Genomic DNA, 26,389 nt, shown 5'->3' with positions numbered 1-26,389 from the left:
AATAGAAAATACATTAACCCTATTCACTCTTCTTCATTGTCTTTATTTACCAATACCCTCCAGCAAGTGCGCTCACCTTAGCATGACCTATTTTACATTCCTGTCCTTCACTGTTTGTCTGTTTACTGTTCAGAGAGGTTTTGACTTGGTGATTTTTTTTTTGTATTGAGGAGCTTTACTGAATTGAAGAACACAAAGTAAATGTAATAGACCATATAAACAACTGCAGAAGCAACAAATCGAAAGACAATCTTGACATATGATGGTTGTTTAGTGTTTACAATGTGCTCTTCAGTAATTCCTATCTTCATGAAGAAACCACCATTATTGATGTTATCCTTTAAAAGAAAGGAAAGGGAAACTAACTTCCTTTTCATTTTTCATCCCTTTCCCCTTCTCTTTCACTTAAAGCCCATCACCATGACATCATTAAAAGACACAGAGAAAGGGTAGGAGATTCTTTTTTTCTAAATTAAGACAACCATTATACACTTTTCTTTTGAGGTGAGTAATCTAAATGCTATGAGAGCATCTATCTTATCTAAGTGTAAATATCACATGTGCAAATCACTTTAATTTGAATTGAATTCACACACCTACCACAGGAAAATAATTACAATAGAATTATATAATTGCATTTACATTATTCAACTTAATTTAGAAGTATACATCAAAATATTTCTTTATATTGAGATATAAGATCATAATATTATATAAAAGTGGGAGATTTATCCATTCAAGTAGCATGTGATGATTTATTACCTGTAAGATAATACATTTTTCCTGTGTTTGTGTTTATTTTACATATTTAAATCTGCATATTTTAACCATGAGTCATTATAACTTAGAACAATCTGTACCACATAAGATTCTTTGGAAAACAAATGAAAGGTTAATAATCATCTGAAATACACTAATTAAATAATTTTAAATAAATATTCAATTTATAAGCTGAATTGCATATTGTTCTTGGCATACATTTAATAGTATAATATAAATAAAAAGAATCTCATATTATTTTAATAGTAATATTAAAAACGTTTGCAAAGAATACTGGAACAATTAAAAGTGGTTATATCTAGCCAGGTGTGGTGATGAATATCTGCATTTCCAGCTAATTGAGAAGGTTGAGGCAGGAGGATCAAGAGTTGGACGACAGCCTGCACAAAGTTAGTGAGACCCAATCTCAAAAACAAAGCACAAACAAGAGCTGGAGGTGAAACTCAGGTGGGAGAGTATTTGCATAGCAATCATGAAGACCTGGATTTAACTCCCTGTGCAAAGACTTTATTTATATCAAAATAAGTAGAAATGAGAACACAAGAAGTTAAAATTAAGAATAAAAATGGGCTTCTAGAAAACCACAGAAACTTCATGCACAGGTGATATTTAATACATAAGTAATGTGCATTTTTAGGTCTGTGAATCAGCATCTTTGGAAATGAGAGAGGCTATGTACTGTATTACAACACTTTATCAACTTAATGTACAATTTCTTTATATGTTTCATAGATTGCTTAAAAAGATCCTTTGTTGAATTCAGTAGATTTGAAAAATGACCACATTTTAGTTTTTGTGTTTTTCTTTTGTTCAATGCTGGGATCAAACCCAGGGCTTCATGCATGCTAAGGAAGTGCTCTGCCTACCATTGAGCTACACCTTCAGCCCCAAAATGATTGTTTTTGGATAAGTGCTATAAATATTTGGCAGAAATAAAGAATGTTCATGCCTATAAGGAAGGCTAAAATGGACAACCAAATGAGTATAATTTGACCTATGTTCTAGCCTTGGCAAAACTTAAATGCTTTGTATAAAATGTTTTACTCCATTTTTCTTTTAATTCTAATCTAATTTTCAATTCACTGTCTTTTATACTCCATTGCAAACTTGTTCAATCTAGAACTACTTATATATACGTCTCCTAACACTATTTTAGCAGTTATTATGACAGAAGAGACATTTCATCCACTGAGTTTCTAATCAGAATCACCTTTGTGCTAAAATGAGTAGTCAAAAAATATTATACCATGTGTTACTAATTCTTTCATACAGACAGTAATTACTTTCTATGTTTATATAAAGCAATATCAGGGAATGAGAAAACAGATGTTAAAAATTATTTTCTCAGATTTTTAGTTTTTCTAGGACTTTATTCATTACTATCATTAGGGTGTAGTTTAAGTGGATTTGTGTAATCTTTAGCTCATGTTTAACTAATGAAGAGAATGAGAAATGTAATAAATGGATATGAAATCTTTATGTTAAACTCCTGAGTAACAAAACTTTTCTATAGAAACATCCACAGTAAGTTTATTTTTGAGGAGATGTTAATTAGAATAGCCATGATAAAAAATTCAATAGTACATTGTGCAACAGGACAAATAAATAAAAGAAGTAAAGGTGTCCAATAAAGGACAAATAGCAAGCAACAGTATTTTTTCTGAGTAATTAAATTCTTTTATATTTTATTTTTCTCACATTAAAATCAGAAGATAATAATGTTTACATGGTACTGGGGAGTTATTTTTCTACTTTGATTTATTTTACTTTTTAGAACCAGAAACTTTTTGGGAACAAACTGACCAGATGATGGTAAAAAAAATTTCACTCATAGTTCATACATCTGAAGGGAAAATGTACAGATGCTATATTTTACTTACCAGTGATTACAGCACTCTAAAATTTAAAATAAATTAAAAGTTTACTTTTAAGAATTCCTGACTAAAAAAATTGTCATTTACCATGTTTGTGATATAGACGTATATACTACAGTGAATTTCCTATACTTTATGTGCATGGGTAGAATATTTCCAAGAGATAGAAGGTAGTAAGTTTCAGATATGTACTGTAATTTCTATACCAATCAATAAAAACAACAAAATGAAATGTTATGGCTAATAATGTAACAATGAATAAAATAATGAATCACAAATATACTCTTTGTAAAAACATATTGAAAGAGGGAAAAGGGAAAAATGAAAATGAGACGAATAAATATGTAGCAGATGATAGGTTTAAATTTAATGCTATAAATAATCATGTTAGATACAAGTAGCATCAAACTCCTCAAAAAAGGTAGAAATTTCCATACTGGATTAAAAAGCAATACCTAGCTCATATACTGCCTATAAGAAGTGGCTTTAAAAATAAAGCCATGGTGATATGAGAATTCAAAGACAGAAAACATATATTATGCTAGTGTTATTCAAAAGAAAGCTAGTGTTCAAATGTGTGACACGCAAAGAACCTTTCAGAACAACTACAAAAAAAGACATTTCCAGGAACAAAGAGGGTTATTTCATAATTATATTTTGATTAAGAGAACATAATAGTCCTTAACATTTACATATCAACTAACAGAACTTCAAAAATACACGAAGCAAAAATTAATAGAACAAAAAGTTAAATGGAAATCAGTAAGGTTATAGACTTCTTTAAGCACATAATCAATAACTAAGTGCATTTGACAACAAGGAGCACATTACTTACAATACCTTAATTCATATTCTTCTCAAACAAACCTGATTCATGTACAAAGACAGGGAGACCATACTCTTAGGCATAAATCTTTTTTTTTTTTTTAAGTCAACTCACAGAAAGTACGCTTTTTTTTTTCTGGTGGGACTAGGGTTTGAACTCAGGGCTTCATGCTTTCAATGCAGGCCTTCTGACACTTGAGCCACACCTCCAGTTCAAGTATGCTCTTTGATAAGAGTAGTCAAAATTATGAAGTAATAAGGAAAGAGCTCTGAAATCTTCAAAACTTTATAAACTAAATCTTAACATAACCCATGGGTCAAAGAAAAAACAATGGGAAAATTAAAAATTATTTTTGATTGAAAGAAAATGTAACTACATCATACGGAAATATGTGGAATGTCATGGATCAGAAACTTGTAGTCACTTTTCTCAGAGAAAATCTCTGTTAAAAATTCTTAAAGTTCTCAAAATAACCCTCTTTAATAAAACAGTCCTAAATAATAAGTTAGAAGAAAAACAAAGTAAAAATTAAGCAAAAGAAAGGTAATACACAGATAAAGTAAATAAAATGACTAGATATTAGAAAAACAATAGAAAAAAGGTAACCAATATTAGATTCTTTGATAAATACATGAACGCATATAGTAGTTTAGATGGATAACAGTGCAAAACATAGAGCCAGATTAATCAAGAAAAAATAACTTGCAGTTTCAGAAATGGAAAATGATACTACAGAATCTTCAGAAACTACCTGATAATCATGAAACAAGATGAAAAGCATAATGCTTTTAAACTCATCAAACTTTAAAAAGCATTCCAGTCTACAGATACTCCCTCAATAAATGGAAAGCGGAAGGACACCTCTTAATTTATAAATTAATCTCATTCCAAAACTAGAAAAAATATTGGAACTCAGAAGCTCATATATCCTTCATTGCCATAAATTCAAATCTTTCAGACAAAATTATACCAAATGGAATCCAGTATTGAAGTTAACAGGTTTGTGGATGACCATGATGGTTATTTTTAAATATCATCTACTCTGTGCCACGGGTACCCAGATAGTTAATTAAACATCATCTTGAGTTCTTTTGAATGAGATTAACATTTCAATGGCTAGAGCAAAAAAAGGAGATTGTTCGTCCTAATGTGTCTGGGCTTAATCCAATTATACCTGAATTGTACAAAAAGACTGCCCTGCCTTAAGTGGAGGGTCTTTTAACTGGGACATCAGGATTTTTCAGCCTTCAGACTCAAACTGAAACATCAACATTTCCTGAGTCACTATGCTGCCAGCCTCCTGGCAGGTCTACACCATCAGTTTTCCTGGGTCTCCAACTTCCTGACTTACCCTGCATATCTTGAAATTTGCTATTCTCCATGAGTTCATGAATAAATACTAAAAACCTTTTTCTAAATGTATATACACATCCTCCAGTTCTGTTGCTTGAGAGAACTCTGATACAATGGAGTCTAATTACATGAATGCAAGTAAGGTGAGTTAAACATTTTCAATCAGTCAACTTAATTTACCTTTTAATAAGATGCATATACAGTATACAGACTAATGTATGTGCATCTATCATGTATATTACAATATATTATGTATACAATCTAGAAACATAAGACCTTGAACAGTATGGGTACAGGAGGAGGAAAGTACAGATATAAATTGCTTTGACTATCACTAGCATGGCTAAGATAGAAATGTGACTTGATGAGACTAGTGAATTGACTGAGTCCTTGCCTTCCTAAGCACAAACTTCAGAACATTGGGTTTATCCCTTGAAAATTCAATAACTCATTTTTCTGAAAGGAAGATTGGAATAATAATGGTTCTCTTTCTATATCTTGGGCATATTGTGATAATATAATGAATAATAACTATTAAATCATTTTGAAACTTATCAAGCAATTTATTTTGTGCAAGATGTATGATAATTATAGTAGCTATTATGAATAACTCAAGAGTAGCTAAAACCCCACTACTTTTCAACAAAGGTGCCATCATATTTCTTATACAAAATACATGTTAAACAATGCTAATTTTTCTCATAAATCTTTTTTTCATTAATGCAGCTATATCTTTAATTTAAAATTACATGAAAAATTTATAGATTAAATTTTAGTATAAAAATATAAAATGTCAAAAACATTTGTTATAAGTAGAGTGAAATGCATGTTGGGAATAAGTGGACTCATTCCTTTGTATCTGTGGGCAATTGGCTCCAAGATCCTGTAGATTCCAAAATATGCAGATGTTCACAAACCTTACAGAAAATGATGCAACATTTGCATGTCAACTGTACATGACCTCTACGTACTTTAAATCATCTCTAGATTATTTATAATCCTTAATATAACATAAGTGTGATAAAAGCAGTTGTCAAATTATATTGTTTAGATAATACTGACAAGAATAAAAACTTTGTTTATATTGAGAACAGTAATAAATTTAAAAATATTTTTCAAAAACATCTGTGGATATGTAGAGCCAACTGTGCTCATTGATCAGTATATTTAAATCATATTTCAAGCATATAAATGGCAAAGAATAGTATGCTGTTGTATTTATAGGCAGATATTATTTTCAATCTGTTACCTTAAGAGTATTTTGCACTGTAGGATATAACACTATGAGAGTATTTACAGATTTTATAGCAAAAATAATTGTCACTTCTTCTATTTCTGACCTCTTGCAAAAATTCTAGAACTTTTCAGATGAGATTTTAATAGAATTTTAGTAGTCCAAATGGACTATTATGTAGTCCATTCAAGAGAAAAGGAACCCTAATATACTGTTGATGGGACTGCAAATTAGTGCAACCATATGAAAATAAGTATGGAGGCTCCTGAAAAAACTAAAAATAGAACTGCCATATGATCCTGCTATACTACTCCTGGTTATATACCCAAGGAATCAAAATCTGCATAACAATGGAAACACCTGAACACCATGTTTACCATTACACTATTCACAACACCCAATCAGCCTAGGTGCCCATCAAGAGATTAATGTATTAAGAAAAGGTGGCATATATACACAACAGAATATTATGTAGCCATAAAAAATGAAATAAATTGTGCCATTTGCACGAAAACAGAGAGAACTGGAGATCATCATGCTAAGTGAAATAAAAGACAAATTTTGCCTGTTTTCTCTTATATGCAGAATCTAGATTGAAAAATAAACCATAGAAGATATGAAGGTAAAAGGGGGATGATTTGGGGGAGGACAAGCTGGGGAGGGAAAAGAGAGTGATATGGTTGTACACCAAAATAAGAAAAGCCAGTGTCTCAGAGCACTCATCTAAAATTCCATGAAGTCCTCAAATAAAATCAAGCTACAGCCAGGAAAAAAAAAGGAATATCTCCAAAGTTGTGATATTTTTATACAACATATGTTTTGCACAAAATATATGATCAATAAATGTGCTGTGTTTTTATTACAATCTCTCTTCCTTAATGAAGAAAGTCTTAATTTTAAAACAATGAGAAATGTAATTTACCAGTCATATTTTAACATAAGGATCTAAAATGCTAATCAAGTATCAGCCACTAGGTGTACTTTAATGCATATGATTCATGTGTGTCAGCTGTAAGCTGGTCCTGTCATGAAGGATCTTCTTGAGGGGCACCTTGTTGGTATGACAGCAGAACTCTGCACAAAGCTGGAACAGTCAAGGCTAGGCAACACTTAGGAAGTTTTCCACCTGCATATACCCATCTCTCACACTCCATAAGAAGAGATAGAGTACTCATTCTGTGCTAGAGTACTTTGACATACTGTGTCTTAACTTTGAAAACAGTACTGATGACAAATTATAATCCCCATTTACAGTTGAGGAAACCAAGAGAACACATATGGGAAACTTTAGTATGAATTTTACTGATGAAGGATGAACTTTATTCTAAAAATGAAATGATGACCATGCAGTCTCTCCAAAAAATTACCTCTCTGTATGAGTGATTTAACAAAAACACAGATTGTGCAGTAGAAACACAATATAATTATCATGGGAAAAGTAAAGTAGGGCACTGAGGAGTTGAAAGCAAAACAACTTGCTACAATTTATTTTTGTTTTTGCTGGTAGCAGATGGGGATGTGGGTAGGAAAAAAAGTCATGATGATGAATTTAAAAGAAAATTAGAATTTTGAACCAGAAATTGAAATAGCAAGAGTACATATCCAGAGCTGGTAATGTAGATTATTTTAAGGGAAGAATAAATCATTCATTTTTGTTAGTAATTTCGTTACGTTGAAGGTAACCATTTGGGACAAGATTAGAAAGGTAGCTTGGGGGTGAAACAATACAGGTCATACATGCCCAGACTAATGAGCTCATGCTTTGTTTGGGAAGCAATGAGGTTAAAGGGCTGACATAATTAGCAGTACTCTTTAACAAGGTGATTCGGTCTTCAGTGAGTTGGATGGATTGAACAGGAAGCAGTGGAGGAGGACGGGAAATGAAGTAGATATTAGAACTGTGTAACCTAGAGGGAAATAGAGAGGAATTAAAAATGGTAGAAAATGATGTGAGCATATTAAAGAACTAGATACTGTAATAGATGTGGGTTTGTGGGGGCTAAGGCAGTTTTCAAGGACAACTTCATAAGTTGAAGTTGTATGAGTCAGAAAATTATGGTAATATGACTTAAATTGGTTCAACATTTATACTTAGAAATACTGGCAGGTTTTTCAGAGTCCTCAAAGTACATAAATATGGCTATTTATTTGGACTTTAAAAATAGATTCATTCCATGCTGGTGTATTTCCTAACATATAGAAGGAATTTGATTGCTAGTGATAAATGATTGACCAGTAAACCAAAATAATATTTAAAGGCTTTTAAAAAAATTCAGTTGCTATGAATTATTCTACTTGTCTTTCCTTTATTATTTCTCAAAGCTACTTATGCTTGCTCTTGGAATGTAACTTGGAATACAGAATTTGTAATTATACACACTTTATCTTTGAGCTCCTAATTTATATGGCTGTTTCTTGTTGCTGCTTTCTACATCCTTGTAAAGTGACGCAGAATAAAAAAATATATAACACTAAAAAGCTTACCTTTAATTGTAAGCTTCATGATACAAAGGCATTATCAGAGTGATAGGAATAATGAATAAAGCAAAGCAGAAAATATGTAAATGCTCAGAGAATTTCATACAAATATTTAAAAGAGTAGCAAGTGCTAACAGTTTGTCAAAAAGCAATGTCGTACTCAGCAAATACTAGGATATTAATAAATTTACCAAGTGAAGACCAAGTTTTTTTAGCATGTTCGTTCAACTCTTTTCACAAGAAGAATGTGTTTGAAAGCCTCCTCTAATTGTTTTCCATTTTTAATGCATTATCATCACATTTAATTACTAAGCCTTTTGGAAAATTATTCAGCTTTTTAGGTTTGAAAGTACCCAGTAGGGTGTCTATTTTTGCATAGAAAATTACTATGTGAGAACACCCAATTTAATCTAGCATATATACTAAATCAATGCTTAAAAGAAAAAAAAAACTTCCTCTTGATCTTTTCTATTCTTTTGGTTGATAAAACAAGTATGCATACTAGTTTGGCTAAATATGCTATAAAGAGAGTGCAGGTGAAATGACAAAAGCTTTCTGGGTGCTTCATTATGCGTTCTATATATGAGGATGCTAATATATGAGGACTCCAGCATTTATCCAAAATGGTATTTCCCTTTTAGGTGTGCATCATAACACAGTGAAGGAAAGATGGCATTTTCAGACAAGTCTTTCATCCTGTGACAGCTAACTTATTCTCTTCCAAATATGCTAAAACAACAGATTTTCATTTTGTTCAAGGACTTACATCATCATTAAAACGCATTTTAGAATTTGTTCCAGTCATCAAAAATGAGGAACTAGGAGAGAAAATAAACATTGAGGTACCAATGTCACACCATCTCTAAGACAGGATTTAAACCTTTGAAAAAGCATGTGCAATTGCAGAGAACCTTCTCACTGTAAACAGTAAAGCCAAGGTCTTACAAATAAGTGGAGTAGGCAGCTTATGGGATGTGATTAGAGGGGCAAGCCAGATGCTCCTATCTAAAAATATCTCTCCTGCCTGTTACCTTTAGAATTCATTCCTTTGCATCTTAGAGACTTTTTTTGTTTTGCTTTGATTGGCAAGTGACCCCCATTAAAATGTAAATACTCCTGGGAGATGCTAGCCTTAATCTTTTATCAACTATCATCTTAGCAGACTAGTTGAAATGAAACAAGAAATAGAATAGATATTTGGAAAACATGATTAGAGAAATAAGATAAAAGGGATACTAGCAGGAGAGAGGAGATCCTGAAACAGGAGCTTCTTTATTTCACTATTTTACCTTGCACCAGTTCTGAGTAAATGGGTGATACATATGGAAAAAAAACACAAAAAACTTTCAGACACAAAATTAAAATGTTACTGAAGCAACTTTTAGCAATTTTAATTTTCAGAAAATTCCAGCAGTTAGAAGGTATGTGTAAGTACTTTTAGATGTCTATGGGAATATGCATTATCTCAGTAAACAAGATTATCTCATTAAATGGAAAGTAATACTTCCTATCAAAGAATTTCTGTAAGTGATGAGTATAGTGACAAAAAATAGCTGTTAAAATAAAATCATATTTAGTTACAATAAGAAAATGGCTGTGTATGATCCAATTCAATCTACAAAATTTCCTCAGAAGTTAGTGGCTTTGTTTCCTGCTGTGATTTCATCCAGCAATGCAAAAAAATCCGATAGACTTGAATCCAGATTATGTCACTGAATAGCTGTGAGATTTGCAGCTGTGAGATTTATTCAATTTATAGAAAATGTTAATTTTTTCATCTACAAAGTCATTCTTAAGCTATGCCATGTAGAAATCACTTGAAATTTAAAATAATTTGTGTAAAATATCAAGGATAGTGAAATATTGTATAAAGTGTATGTATTTATAATTTTTTTATTCTTACAACTATTAGTTAAATGAAAATATTAACTTTTGTCTCTTTGTGTATTAAATCACTGTCAGTAGTCAATTAAATAAAATATTTCTAAATGTTTAATAATCTTAGATGCAGATTAAAAAAATAATAAAACAGGTAACAATAGGTACCTTTATACAGAAAATATCAGCTCAAATCTACTAAGACCTTGACAAAGCAAATAAACACTGAAGACAGGTGATCATGTGGACTTTTTTTTAAATGATTAAAGCCATGTGAAGAGCTTAAAATTTTCTACATAACAACAAACAACTCTGCTTCCGCAAGCTATCCATCCATCTGTCATATGGCATAGGACAGGTTTTCCCTTTGTGTATTTATTTTTTCTCATTACTCAGGACAGCAGTTGAATGTGAATTTGCTATCAGATACACTTAACCCTTGGCTTGTAAGCAAGGAAAATATTGAATTTTATCATGTAATTTATTTTGCTCAATAATTATTAGGTGAAACATTTTCCATTGTGCCCTGAAAGCCACAGTGCATGGTGCAATAAGCACTTAACTTACTCTCGTCTCGAGTCCTCTATTACATAAAAATAGATTATTGAGAAATGTTCAATAATCATGCAGGATTGGTGTTTAAGTATTCATTTATTCCCCTCTTTTTTCATTTTTTAGTGCACAAGAAATATATAGTGTTTGTTTTTGGTAATAGTAAATGGTAATACAAATGTGGTGATGAAAGAGATACATCCAAGTGTGAAGAGAAGGAAAGTCTCCCAGAGTTCTCTGGAAGATGAGGAAAATGGAATCTCCTCTCTGAGCCACAGGGAGTGTTCTTTCACATCAGAAAAAGAGAATGCTGACTTAACTGGATTCATAACTTCAAATGAGAAATAAGCAGCGGTCACAAATGAAATTGTTGCCAAAGATCCTATGTTCAAAATATAAGCAAACTGAGCCATCATTGTAAAATGCTGGAGGAGTGAGCTAGAGAGAAGAGTGAAGATGAGTGTATCTGAGCAAAATGTTCTCTCTGTGCCATCACTTCCTAATGGAGATGGTATCTATAATGACACAGATGTCAAAACAACAAAGATAGACTTTTCAACAACAACAAAAAAAATGATGATGATATCTAGATTTTTCTCATTGAATTAGAGCATTTGTTTAAGCAGAGGGCAAGTTGAAGGTTTCAGGATCCTGATAACAACCTTAATTTCCTAATTCCTTTTTATATGTAGATACAGTTTGTACTTCTAAGTGCCTGCAGGGATCTAGCCTTTTAGTGGAAAATTTCAAAGAAGGTGAATTTGTATGTTAATCCCCTCCCCATAAAATAAACATGGAGTGTGTTGTAATTATTTCTTTCATCTGTTGGTAGAGATGAGTTTAAGTAAGGTAGGGGTGAGCATCTGTGCTAAAGTAAACAAGCTGACTTTACCAAAAGCCTGGTAACTCAAGTCTGCACATTGTTTTTCTCAATTTTGTTGGGTCTTGGTTTATATTCCTATAGATGAACATCTTATAACGTTATGCACAGGCTAGTTTCTCCTTCATGAACTAGTAGGGTGCTGACAGTGCACTGTAGGGAATAAATGCTTCTCCAGCAAAAGCACAATGCATAGTGGAAGGCACCTTGGGCAGTAATTGATACAAATCCTGCTTCCCTGTACTTATTGAGTGATGTCCAACCTCCTGCATCCACAGCAACACTGCTCTAATTATTCAAGCTGACATCCCCACAACAGTGTTATTTGATAGCCTCACAGATGTGTTTAAAAAATTAGGGTAATTTAATGATTGTTCCAAATACATAAAAGAAGCTAGCCTGTCATAGGTGCTCTAGGAATAAAATGTTTCTTGTTTTTCTAATTCACCTCATGAAGAATAAGCTCCTACTCACAACAGATGGAAATAGTTTTCTTAGAGGCTAAACAATAGTGTGCAGCCAAAGAATTGCAAAGTATTATGGTCACAGATTTAAAGGATATCAGTTATATACTGTAACCTACATTACACACTGGCTATTTAGTATCACAAGTCACCAGATTTATGATTTTTAAGAAAAAATGTTAAAAGCAGAATGTGTATTAACAAAAATACACATATAAACACATGCTGTAGGCACTAGTCTGTATGAAGTTTTAGTTGTAAAGAATAATCACTCATATGTGAGAATATATTTTTAAAAACCATCTACCTAAAAATGCTAACATTGAACCCATATGCCAGAATATTGTATTTATTTATATATGCTCTCATTCCTGCATTCCTATTGCCTGTAATAGGTGGTACACAGTCCATGTTCAAAATGTACTTGTTGAGTGAATGAAGAACAACCACAGCTTCTTTTAACCACAAAATTATTTACTGCAATATTTACTTTTATCTCCTGTACATATACATGTAAACTTTTTTTCCAAAAACTTTTGGAAAATGCTCCTTTTTATGGAACTTATTGCAAAAATATTACACAAACCATTTCTAATGAATATCTTTACTTTTTTCATTTTTTTCCTCTCCTTTCTTCATCAATAAGTCTACCCTATAAGCTGTTTCTATTAATAATGTTGGCCTAAATCCTGGCTGGTCATTTGTCACTTCAACTCCCAACAAACCCAATGTTTACTATGTGTTTGAAATAGCTTTCTTCACAGTAATTGTTCCTAGTACACCTAGCATATATATTTTCTCCTTGGGTTCCAAATTCTACTTGGTGAGCTTACATTAAATAGAGGATAAAGGAATTGAATCATAGAAGAACAAGAAAAACACACTGTTTCCTGCAGTTACTGGAAGATATAATAGTCATCTTTTCTTCACCTTTCCCCTTTGCTTCCACCTGGAATGTAGTAGTTCTGCAGTTCAGCAAACCAACTAAAATTTCTGGAAGGAAGCCTCACAATAGGGAGCTAAATTTGACCAGGGTACAGTATCAAGTATAGAAACCTTTAATTAGAACCAACAGTCTAGATTAGTGGGGTTGGGCAGTAATATGTACTAAGTACTGGAAGCTGTTGGAAGCTTGAAATCACAGAATTATCTACTTTTCTTAATGTTCCCCATCTGTTGTCCATGCCTTATGACAAGTATAAATCACCTCTTTCCTCTCTCTCTCTGTATATACGTGATGTCATATTTGTCTATGTGTATATACCATACATGTATATGCCATATTTCTATACTTATATATACATGTGTATATCATATTTATACTTAAAGAATTGTATATGTACCTAATTTTACATGGGCATAGTCCACACGTATAATCTCACAACAACATGGAAAGATAAAAACTGTTTTTCCCCACATTATCTATAAAACCAGAATTAAAACTTTTGCACAAACTACCCTGACATGGTGATCCATTCCTAGTACAAGTGTTCTAAACTTGATGAATTTGCTTCTACAAATATCCAGCCTAAATATTGGATAGGCTCGTGTTGACAAACAGTTGTTTCTGGGGTGTTGCGAAAGCGACATTAACTAGAATGATCCCCAATATATCAGGGGTTCTGGAGGGAACCAGCAAAAAGAAGATAGAATCCTCTGATGGTCTCTTGGATAAAAGCTGCAAGATATAGGCTCCTACAGGTCTCAGCTCATGGACCACTCACGCTCTGGCCACAAACTGCAGAAACAAAATAACACACCATTCCTCTCACGGGACTCTTCCCATCCTCTTCCTAAAGTCATTCTTCCTTAATTCAAAGATCTTAAGTCAAAACTCTTATTACTACCTTTTTTTTTTGATTTTTTTTTTGCCTTTATTGTTGTGCTGAGTGGGGGTACACTGTGGCATTTATAAATGTCTTCATCCCCTGTCCCCCAATTTAGGGAGTAGTTTCAACAGGTATCATTTTTGCATTTACATACATGTGTATACATATCCTTGCTCCATAGTATATCATGGGCTATCAATGTTCTGATTATTTCTAACTTGCTTACCAGTTTGAAATGATATGACAAATTAGAATACAGAGAAGTTAATGGCTGTCTAGTAGAGCTTTTAAACCAATCAGTCAGTCAAATGTTTGTTACCCAGTTCTATGTTAGAATTTTCAATGATAGTAAATGGATCTTCTAATGTGTCAGTTCATTAATTAGAACACAATTTTTTTAGAATATTAATTAATAATAAGTGTATTAATAAATAAAAATCAGCCAAGATATGGCTCTCCCCAATTGATTTTGGAGCCAGAAAGATTCACGATCCCAATTTTTTAAAGGTTTTTCAAGCATTCAATATGCTTAAGTAAAAGGCAATTCTGTTCTTCATTAGAGAACAAAGGAGTCATAGTATACGTTATACTCATCTCTAAGCTCATGTTACCAGCCCTGTTTAAGGAAGTCATGCCTTCAGGAACATGAAACAATTTCTATTTGGCATGCTTCAAGACTGAACCAAAAAAAAAAACAAAGTACTTTAGCAGAGATTAAGAACCAGTTTAACAATTAGTCAGTTTAATATAATTACCAGTAACAAGTTGACTTTGTTATGATTGCTCAATGAGTTGTCCCTATTGCCTGCATCAGTGACTGGCAGTGAAAAGATGCTGAAATGGTATTTGCTCACTAAAAGAATCATCCTGATATATCCATAGCTATGACTTGAAAATAAAATTTGGAGGAGAATTTTAATGTCCAAATACTGCTGTTTCTTAAATAACTTGGAAAGAGAGATAATAAGTTAGATGGCCCCAAGGTGAGTTTAATAACTGAGACAATGTCTTGAATTAAATTTCTAAAGATTTGATGTAATAGTTAAAAAAAAGCAGTAGTTGCAATTTAAATAGCACAAGTAGCAATTTGACTGCTATATCCCGATATATTTATATACTCAGGCCAAGAAAACAGGTACTATTTTTAATTGAGAAGCAATTTTATACCAATTTATGAGGAATCTGAAATCTTGACTTCCAAGTTGCTATCTCTTTAGACTGAACTTTCTGTTTCCACAAAGGCTACTGATAGGGTTACTTTTGATTCACCCTAATATTTATCTCTCTATATATATACTTGAAGTGTAGCATCCAGAATTTAATGTAACAATGCTTTGCAGCTAGATACAGCATATGGTGAAGTTTTTATCTCCCTCATTTTGGAAGCCGTATCTTGACTAAAGTAGCTTAAAATTGCATTTGCACTTTGGCACTCACATCAGACTATTGACTAATATTGAGACTTCCCGCAACTAAAATCCCAACATCTTTCTGACATGTGCTGATAAGCTGCATAATCCTCCAGCCATACTTGTGCAGGTAGCCTCAACAAAAAATTTTCCCCTTACTTTTGTCCAGCTTACAAGACAGCCTTCTAACAAAATACTACTCCTCCAAGTTTCACATTATCTGCAAATGGGATGTCTACTGGGAATCTATGACCTTATTGGAGTTTTTGATAGAAAAAGGAAATGAAGACATATCTTTGGTATGTCATGAAGTGAGAAACAGAGCCTCTCCTAAAAGAACAATGGTCAGCAGTGCTAAAATACTTCAGAAGAGTTGCTATATAGACTAAATTGTGCTTCCCACCTCCCAGCAAAAAATTCATGTTACAGTCCAAACTCCAATATGATAATTAGAGATATGACCTTTCGGAGATAATTAGGGTTAGATTAGATCATGAAGGTGGAACCTCATGGTGGACTAATTTCAATAAGAGAGGAAACAGCAGAGTGTTTGCTTACTCTCTCTATCTGCTTTGTGTTGACACAATGAGCAGGCATCCATCCATCTACAAGCTAGGAAGAGAGACCTCATCAGAACCAACAAGGCTGGTACCCTCATCTGTATACCTGTTCTCTAGAACTATGAGAAAATAAATCTCATAACTTGAATCACTTGAGTTATTTATTTTGTATTTGGTGCACACCAACGAATATAAAAGTAAAGTAATAAGAGGGTTATTAATAAGGTGTTATTGTACCTTTCATGATGGGTTAAGATGATAACATGTGTAAGAATAAGACAGAGAAAACATTTGGTATATATCAATTCCCTGGAGATTTTTTTCTCCAAAATCTAGGAGAAATATGACTAATGTTCAGTGATAAGCGACCCCTCCTATTTGAAGGCAGAAGAGATGAAATCAGTGAAAACACTAAAACTGAACTTGATGGAGTGGGATCATATGGTTGTGTTGGGGCACAGAAAAATGATACCCATAGGATGGTAGTTAGGGGTACTGGAGTGATTTGAAGTAGAGGACATTGGAAAGCTTCAGAAGTCACCATAGGGCCAAAGTGTGTCTAACATGTTCCTGCTTTCCTGTCTCTCTCCACTAATTCTCTCCACTAGCAAGTGATAGAACCTAAAATTCCTCTTCCAAGATGGGTAATAGAAACTAGAGCTCCTTTGCCTCAAAGCCATGCATAAAAATCTAGGATTATGACTCTAACCTTTACCTGCCTTTCTGTCTCAGGGTCAGCCACAGATAAATTCTCTGACCTACATTTGTCAGATTGTAGGTCCAAAGACTCTTGTTCCAGAGGACCCCTGCCTTCTAGATAAAAAGAACAAATGTTATAACTGAAAGGCCTAGAATCTGAGCAGTCAGACTCTGCTAAGTTTCCCCATTCAGTATATAATTATTAGATCCTTTTTGTCCAATCACTTTTCTGCATGGCCATTCCTACTTCATTTTTCCTAAACAAAAAAATAGATTTCTTCCACTGTGTGTCTGGGTCTTCATTGTGAAGGCTCCCGTGACACGAAAACTGTGATTAAGTAAATTTGTTATGCTTTCCTTTTGCTAACTTGTCTTTTCTTATAGGCGTCCTGTGCATGACACTTATGATGGGGAGAAGAGGTAGTTATTAATTTCTTCCTACCCTATAATTGAAAGAGAGCAAGTTATTCACATAAATGCTGATGGGGAAGAGAATAATCCTGGGGATTCGAGGTGGAGTGTTTGTCGAGTTAGAATTATAAAAGGTAGGCTGAGATGAAAAATATAGAATCCTGTGACCAATTTCATAGACTGGAAATAATAAGATCAAAGGAAGTATTTCACTGGATGACAAAATATATTTATAAAAGAGCATTGTTATTGTTTTTCTTTCTTTTTTATTGTTGTGTTGGGTGGGGGTACATTGTGGCATTTACAAATATTCTTATGTTAAGTATATCATACTTGAATTTGCGCTCTCCATTATTCCCCTCCCCCCATCATTCCTGGAATAGTTTCAACAGGTATCATTTTTCCATTTACATTCATGTGCACTATATTCACTATGCTACACCCTTTCCTCATCTTCTCCCCTCCCACTGGCACCTTGGAGAAACTGGTAGAGTGGAACATTGTCATGGAAGAATAAATTGTTCACTATTTTCATGGCATGCCTTAAATTCTATGAGCTGGAGATAGAGTGAAGAAAGATGAAGAATCAGTAACACTGATTCAAGTAGCTTTAATTTTACAAACATATACTAGCTAGCAGTATTTAAGGACTCATGTTTGTTTTCTCATATATTACACTACTAAAATATATCACCATTCATTTTTTTCTCCTTACAAGTACAACAAGGACAGGCTAGTCATCGATTTTTTTTTAAATTTTGTTCTTTCATTTTTTTTCTGAAATGAGCTAGATCTTCTGAGAGCATTTCTATATTAGGCACAGAGCTTTGCTGCTGTTTTGAGGGAATTTCAACACAAACAGGAACACTACAAATTTCCATTGAAGTGTCACTCAGTTGAGTACCCACGCTAGGAAGGAGGTGGTTCTTTCTGCAGAGATTCATCATGCTGTGTTTTATACTTAGACTTTTTTCTCAGCAATGAAACTATTTAAGTTTCCTATCTTATTTGCCTGACTATAGTTCTTCTTTGAAAAATTGCTGTTTTTTCTGCACTAAATTCTACCTTTTTCTTTTCTTCCACTTTTAGTACCTAACTACTGAATGATCACTTACAAATTTTCCAATTAGTGTCAAATGAGTACATATGCTACAATAAGAACATATACAGGTTAATATACTTTCAGTTAATAGGTTTATATCCTTAAGGATGCAGAAATTTCAGGAATTATCCATAAGAAATATTTTGAGGATCATGATATAAATGACGATTTGAATCCACAGTACTCTTCCCATAATATGGAATCCATAGAAGAGATGGCATCTGGAACCTTCAAACTCTTAAATGGATGCTCTGGAGGATAACATAAGGGAACTACGAATTTAAAGCTAAAAAGAGAACAAAATTTATATCACTCCTTTCTGCTAAGGTGATTCTGACAACTATAAACTTTCAATAAAGGCATTCTCTTATGTTCTAATGATATTTGGCTAATTCTAAACTGTCAATAACAAAATATCACTTAAGAAGCTGAGTTTTAAGAAACATTCTTTGACCTAGTCACTAGAATTTAACTAGCAAGCTGAGTTAGTCTTTTTTAAGTCACTGAGCTTCAATCAATGAACTAGAAGTCAACATACTTTTCTGACACATTTGAAACCCTGTGTCAAAGTTTTGCATGATTTTGAACTCATTTAACTTACTGAGAATATTTTTATCATTTCCTTAGTCACTCAATATTCTGAAACAGTTAACCCTTGAACAACATAGGAGTTAAAAGGGCAATCTCTTGCATAGTAAAAAATCCACTATATATATATATATATGTATATATATAGTACATATATACACATATATATAGTATATATACACATATATATGTGTATATATATACATAAATGTATGTATATATATATATATAGTATATATACGGTGGATTATATGTATACACATACACACCTACATGGGGATATGTGTTTGTGTATGATGTATATGAATGTGATGTAAATGAATATAATGTATGTTTATATATTTCAGCAGAATCTTGTTTTGTAGCTCAGGTTGGCCTTAAACTTGCTAAGTAGACCAAGCTGATCTCAAACTAACGATCCTCCTGCCTCATTCTCCAAGTTCTGTGATTATAGGTCTGAACCTTGGCTCTACTACAACATTTAAAAAAAAAATTAAGGATTTTGTTAAGAGGATTTTACTTTATAGACTTTTAAAAATTTAAGTTACAAAGTTTTATTACAAATTGAAAATGAGTTAAAAATTGCAATATTTGCAGACATGAAATAATTTAAAAACCTTTAAATATATATAGGAAAAAAACAGACTTTTAAAAATAGGGACATCTTTTAGTAAAAATAATAAAAATTCAAACCTGTATAGATACTTCTAGGCAAAAATGGAAACCTGTAAGGTCTTGAGTGTAAATCTTTTGTTCATCTCTTATTGGTGGAATATCTTAATCATTTTGTGTTGGATGACTGGATGAAGGTAGAGACAGCAAGGACATATTTGCTCACCCTACACCCTCAGCCTTAGAAATGAGTTTTCAGCAGTGGAACCAGTTGCCTTTTGCTTTGCCACCTGGCAGTTAGGGCTTTCTGAGTGATTGAACTTGCAGTTGATCCTGTGCTGATCTTGGGACTCTTTCCTCAATTTTCCTTATCTTCTTCGCTGTCATCCTCTGTAGGTTGTCTTTGATAAGGAGAACACCACAGAAATAGTAGTCTAAAACACCAGTACATATTCTATCTCACTTACCTACCTTAGTCTCTTGAATCCTGGTTTTTAGCATACGCTATCAGTTCCCCCACGCAACAGGTTTGGAATTCTGTGGTAGAAGTCCATAGAAACTCCTCATGTAATATAAAATATGCAAACCTCTGCCTGTGTTGTTAGGCCTGACATTCTGAGTTTTATTCAACCCCTTGTTCTTTTTCCCACTTTTCTATTCTGTAATCTTTGCTGGTAATTGTGGTACCCTATGTTATGGATAGCATCCATAATGGCTATGATTTGCAGCATATTTTCTACCCTGAACTAGAACTCTACATAAGCCTGTAACATTGGCTATCTCTGCACCTTTTTCTCCATCCACAACACCAAACACACTCTGTCCATTTCCTGTCCCATGAAGGTACTTCTTGAGATTATTCCTCTCTATTGTAGTCTGGTATATAAACATATCTTCTTTGTCATCATTCCTACTGATGAAATCATATCTGTTTCTTACACTGAACCAATTTACTGCTCCCTGAACATTCATTGTGATGACCTTCCTGATCCTCTTGGCAAGCAATGCCAGGCTTCCTGAGCCACCACTCTCTGAGCCACTGTTCCTGTTGCCAGGCTTAGTGTAGGTGATGTTGAGGGTAGGGGAGCTACAGGTGGCTGCTGGGTCTGTCATGGTTGTGGTGATGGTGACTGGAGCTGGCTGAAGCCACTTTAGCTCCTCCAGAGGCATAATGATAACTTCATTTATAGTGTTGGTGTGAAAACTACTTAGGGTTCTCTCGGAGCCTTCTTTGTACCTGGATCAAACTTAGGCTATAATTTTTGACTCCCCCCAAACTAACTACGAATAGTCTGCTGTTGACTAAAGTCCTTATCGATGATACAAACAGTTTAGTAAAATTTTTTGTTCCTTATACATGTTATATATGATGAAAAATTAGCAAAAACATCAGGTATGACTTTTTACTACAATGCACAACTTACTAGAGAAAAGAACTGCTCACATGAAGACTATATTCATGTATCAGTGGGCTTTAACAGATACTCAAAACACTTGAACTTAGTGCAACAACAACAGGAAGTAGTTATGACATTACTGCAGTAGTATGGCATGTGTGATTCTTAATTTTATTTAGTGACATTTAACAGCATATGTTTACATTTTTCTGTACAATCAATGGTGCCTTGTATCAGTTATGTAGTCTGTAAGAGTTTGTATATTAAAGCTTCAATAATTTTTAAATTTTTATAATAAATTCACTTCTAGTTTATGGTAGAAAATGATAAAAACAGATTTTTATCTACATACATTTTATTAATCAATGACATATTTATCTGATTTTGCTATTTCTATGGTATTCAGTTCTGAGTTTCTTGAAATTATGATAATTCTCAAAAAAAAGAAATATGAGTATATGTGAATCTTTGCAGTTCAAACCCATGTTGTTCCAGGACCAACACAGAGAATATCAGAGTATCAGTTGACACAGAGAATAAAATACAAAATGACAGAAAATTATCCAAAGGCATTGTTTATAAATTGACATATTTCATGCAATATAGATCAATCTTTATGAACTGAAATTAAATCACTTTAGGTCAGCTCTTGTTCACTTAAAAATATATTTACTTATAAATAGTGCATTGGGTCCTCAGTCAAAATTAGTTGTCAGTTCTTTAAACATCTCAGGGAAACATTTGAAAAGAAAATAATCACAAATGAAATGTTTTAACTTTAAAAAGTGATATATAATTAAATATTTCCAGGTAATGGCATATCATTGAACCCCATGTGAATCAGAATACTTTGTCTACTACCATTTAAGCTATACATAAAGATTTGCTCTACCTACTTTCTTTCCTGCAGTATTTTTTAAATTCTGTAAGGAATTTGATAGGAATTCAATCATTCCAGTGAATTTCAAAGGACTACACTGTATTCATGGAAAACAAGTTCCTCTCCTGTTAATTAAACTCTGCCTAAAAAATAATGAAGGTCACTCTCACATTATTATTTACTTCTTTAGATTTTTCATGAAGTAGTATTTAAGATTATGAAAAATTTTTCTTTAGAAGCCACAGCATTCTAGCCATTAATGTTACAATTACTAATTTACCAGAATTTAGAACTGGACATTAAGAAAATAGTTTTAACGCATTGTACAGAATGAAAAAATATCTTTCAAAAGGAAATCAGATCACACAATTCAAATTATATTAGTAAAATTCAATTAACTTGCAAAATTTCAAAAACTGTTGTTATTTTTGTTATTAAAAATTACACACATTTAACTATGTTTAACATTATTACTATGAAAGTTTAGCCAATATATATTATCAACTGGCAAAATAATCAAAACATTCCACAGTTGATGTGTTGCCTCCTTTGAGGCAGTTTAAACATACCAAATAAAGACAGACAAAAAGAATTGAGTGGTTTAGTAAACATACACATACAAATCAGAGAACTTGTGGTGATAGCACACTTCACCAATGACAGATAAAAAACTTAATGCCACTTTGACCTAGAGCTGGTACATTCCCTGGCTTTGGTCTACTGGGCTATTCTCAAATTCTCTACTTAAGCTTTTTTTACTTAAAATGTATTCAGTAAGGCAATTTGGACCTACTGTGTGCTTTTTATGCAAAGCTCAATCTGTTTACATCTTAGTCTATAAGGTAAATCATCTATAACATGCTGTCCTGAGCAAAACATTTTAATAAAATATCCTTTGGAATACTAACATACCTTTAGTATAAGGATTTTTCCCTTTAATCTCTTGAATTCTTTTTTGGCAAAATTTCTGTCCTGTTTCAGAAAGATAGACAAATGTCATTGTAACAAAATTTCTTCAATTATCTGGAACAAGTCTCTATACATACTCTTTTGAGGTGAAAGTGCATGCTCAAGGTTAATTAATATAGTGACTTCTTCGAATGTGATCTATTGGACACATGGAAAGTCAAGTTCATTACTTAAATGTAAATGCCTGTGTATGCCTAACAACAATCAATGAAAGTCTAAAATTATTTAATAGATATTTTCTCAACTGCTAGACATAATGTACTAAACAATGATAGTAAACAAATTTCTGCACTTTTTGGAATAAACACATTGAAATATTTCTTTTTAATAATGAGAGAAAATTAGGCATTTCCAATCTAGCACATATTGTAAAGTCTTCTTAAATACAGAAAGGAAATAATGCACACCATAAAATAAACTCATTCTGACGCTATGCAATGCATAACATGAAAAACTCCACATACCAATTATTGGACATACTTAATTCCAAAATGTACTTGAACCTATATGCTGATACAGGAAAGTGCTGTCACTTAAAACCTGCTTTAACCATTCCCACCACTTCAGCCCTTTATTGAACTATTTTAGAAGCTTATTCTTTAAAAAGCATACTGGAAATAATCTCATGATGTCAAAAAAACCTACAATGGCCATCTTGACATCTGTTCTCTCTTCCTTTCTCCAGGCATTTCCCTTCCCCCAGGCTTTTCCCTTGATTTATCAAATTTCCTTTTTTCCTCACTAGCATTTCTGTGCCACTTTTTCTAACTATTCCATATGCTTAGGAAATCTTCCAAATTACACTCTTCCAGCTATTGCAGCCTCCTCCATATACCCCAAAAAGCAACCAGCTCAAACATTCCAACCATGACCTTTTGCAAATTACTATTTCTCATATTTAGATGAAAATGTCTTATTTCTTTTCGCCCTCAGGGACATTATGCCTGAAATTATGAATTCATTATTAATCGATTGCAGAAAGTTCCATAATTTATTTATGATATTAATGACTAACTCATTATGCCCTAATAACTTGATAAAGGTGAGAACATTATTACCATAATAAAGAATAAGTTCTGATTATTTTTATTGTCAGCTACAGCTGTTACATTAAAGAGAAAATAAAAATCTGTGAAAATAGATGCATATTTTTATCTAAAATGTATTTTAGAAGTATGTATACCTAAAGAAACAAACTAGTATCAAATATAACCGGAAGCCAAAAATTTAAGGTCAAAGAGCACTTTCCTCTTTTAAGAATTCATATCTGCAATTAAATACACACACACTTTTGGGTAAGTCCTTGGGTTACCTAGCTTGGTTTTCCTATTTAGTAAATAGGGATATAGTATCATTGCTCTGCTGGTCCCACTGTTTTTAAGTTGTTTCAAGGGTCAGATGCATAACATAAAAATACTTTTATAGCACATGAAAGAGTTAATCAAAAAAGAAACAAGTGGTGCAACAAGAAGTGTGTTTAATTAAGACAATTCCAAGCTTTAAAATAGCCAAAGCCAAATAAAAGTATGTACATCAATTCTTCAGTATGCTACTCTTTACGGTGGCTATAATTAACAGTGGGGATTATCAATCATGAGGCTTTCCTTAGGAAGATAGAGACATTCAGGCAATATGAAGGCATTTTCTAGAAAGAGTATAAGCAAGAATAAAATCAGTTTTATCATAGAGTAATAGATAAATTGAAATGTTTCTTAATTTTTTAATTGATTTAACTTGCTTTGAGTGTATTACTTTAAGATGACTTCAAAGGGAGATAAAAGCTATTTACAGTAATGTTAAGGTCTGGTTCTCTTGCTGAGAGTTGTGAGGGCATGACAGAATTCATAGGTACAGTGGCACATTCTGTAGAATATCCAGAAGTGAACTCCATAGGAAAGAAGTGAAAGAATGTGACACAAAGTGTGAACAAAAGGAGAATACTGAAAAAGTCTTCTGCAAAGAGCTGTTGATAACTATTATTTTGGTGCGACTGGGGTTTGAACTCAGGGCTTGACACTTGCAAAGTAGATACTTTACTACTTGAGCAATATTTCCAGTTCAAGTCAGTAACTTAGAATCAGGAAATGTGAGCTGATAAAATGAAATTGCATGAAGCCCAATGTAACTAAAAATGGTTTGTAACTTGAAGCTCAAATATATGAATAAATAAAAATATCAAATGTAAACTTCAATGCCTAAGACACCAATATGAAAGACAGGGAACAAGGAAGAAGGATTACATCAAGACAGCTCCTGCCTGACAATAGAAAAATGTGGCTTAATGTCATGGATAATCTATGTTCTGTCAACAAGAGAGCTCAAGTTATATTGGAGGAAAAACATCACCTGCAATAGTAAGATGTCTCTAAATCCTCATTATCATAAAAAATAGCTTCTTTAGTCATATGTGTATGTGCTTATTAAATGATAGATGCAATTATTTGTAGTGAAATCAAATAATCTAGTTGGTTAAAAACGGAAGCCAATATTATTACCACTCACCACATGCTGGCTACATAAATTCAAACTAAAAAATTGAATAAAATTTAAATTAGTTCTTTAAAATGCACAAGAAGTGCATGGTTGTTGCATTGGTCCACAGACATATAGTATATTTCCATAATTGCAGAAAGTTATCTAGGCATTGCTGTTTTAATGTAATATAATTTTCTCCAATATTGATACATATTTGCATATTTCATAAGTGACAAAAATTATAGATATTTCTAATACCTAACATGCAACATGAAAACAAATAATAGAAATACAAACAAAATGCAACTTTTTAAATAAAAATTACATGTAAGTATTAAATCAAACAAAACATTTTCACATGAAGGGTTTAATTTAGTATTTTATTTCTAAATGTTAAAACTTACAATAGAATTTAACATTTGCGGAATAAATGGAAGACTTGGAATAGATTGGATGCCCTTTCCTGCATTGTATACCATATTGCTATTTTTAGATATGCCATTTACTGGTCTCTGTTTATCATTTTTGTAACACTGGTGCCTAGAATGCTCTCAGTACATGTTTGTAGATTGAAGAAGCTTCTCATCGAGTTCTAACAGAAGATCATTCAGCATCTGCTTCAACACTTACATTGGCAAGAAATTTACCACCTCATAAGGCAAAGCATTCCATTTTTAACAGTTCAGTTTAGAAAGAAGTTACTTCATTACAGAAAATCCAAATTTACCTGCTTATATAACATCCATTAATCTTATGTTCTGTCAGATAAAATTTAAAAGCAGTTTATTTCTCTTTTCCATACTAAAACCTTTGAAAATGTTGCTGGTGACTGTAACTCTTAACCTACCAATTGTTCAATATTTCCAAAAGCTTCTTTGTCTCTCTTCTAATTTTACAGTATCCCACAAAATGCAATGTTCAAAACATTGTATCTTCCAGCTATTCTGATCTGTGCGGAGAACTGCAGAATTCCTTCCCATTGCTTTGTATGGTACACTTCTAATAATGATGCCCAAGATCCCATTAGCTTTTCTTGGCATCCACCTCACCGGATGACTCATAGTCCACTTAGAATCAACTAAGAGTTCCTGAGTTCTCAGAATGAGACGTTGTCAAATTATGACTCGTTTGTCCTTGGT

The 26,389-nt window shown here is 32.8% G+C and overlaps 1 protein-coding gene across 18 annotated transcripts in view; it reads right to left on the bottom strand.

Annotated features, from left to right (window-relative positions):
- Pcdh9 (protocadherin 9) overlaps positions 1-26,389 on the bottom strand; it is an 888,530-nt gene that overhangs the window by 599,304 nt on the left and 262,837 nt on the right. For 10 of the 18 annotated variants that reach the window (XM_074043252.1, XM_074043253.1, XM_074043257.1 and 7 more), the window contains exon 3: positions 22,719-22,778. The exons of the other annotated variants lie outside the window; for them this stretch is intronic. In XM_074043252.1, the coding sequence (XP_073899353.1) occupies positions 22,719-22,778 (60 nt within the window). The remainder of the gene's footprint in view (positions 1-22,718; positions 22,779-26,389) is intronic. 18 annotated transcript variants of the gene reach the window in all.

The sequence above is a fragment of the Castor canadensis genome, chromosome 10 (assembly GCF_047511655.1).
Source record: "Castor canadensis chromosome 10, mCasCan1.hap1v2, whole genome shotgun sequence".
In the NCBI taxonomy this organism is placed as follows: Eukaryota; Metazoa; Chordata; class Mammalia; order Rodentia; family Castoridae; genus Castor; species Castor canadensis.
This window is presented reverse-complemented; position numbering and strand designations above follow the sequence as displayed.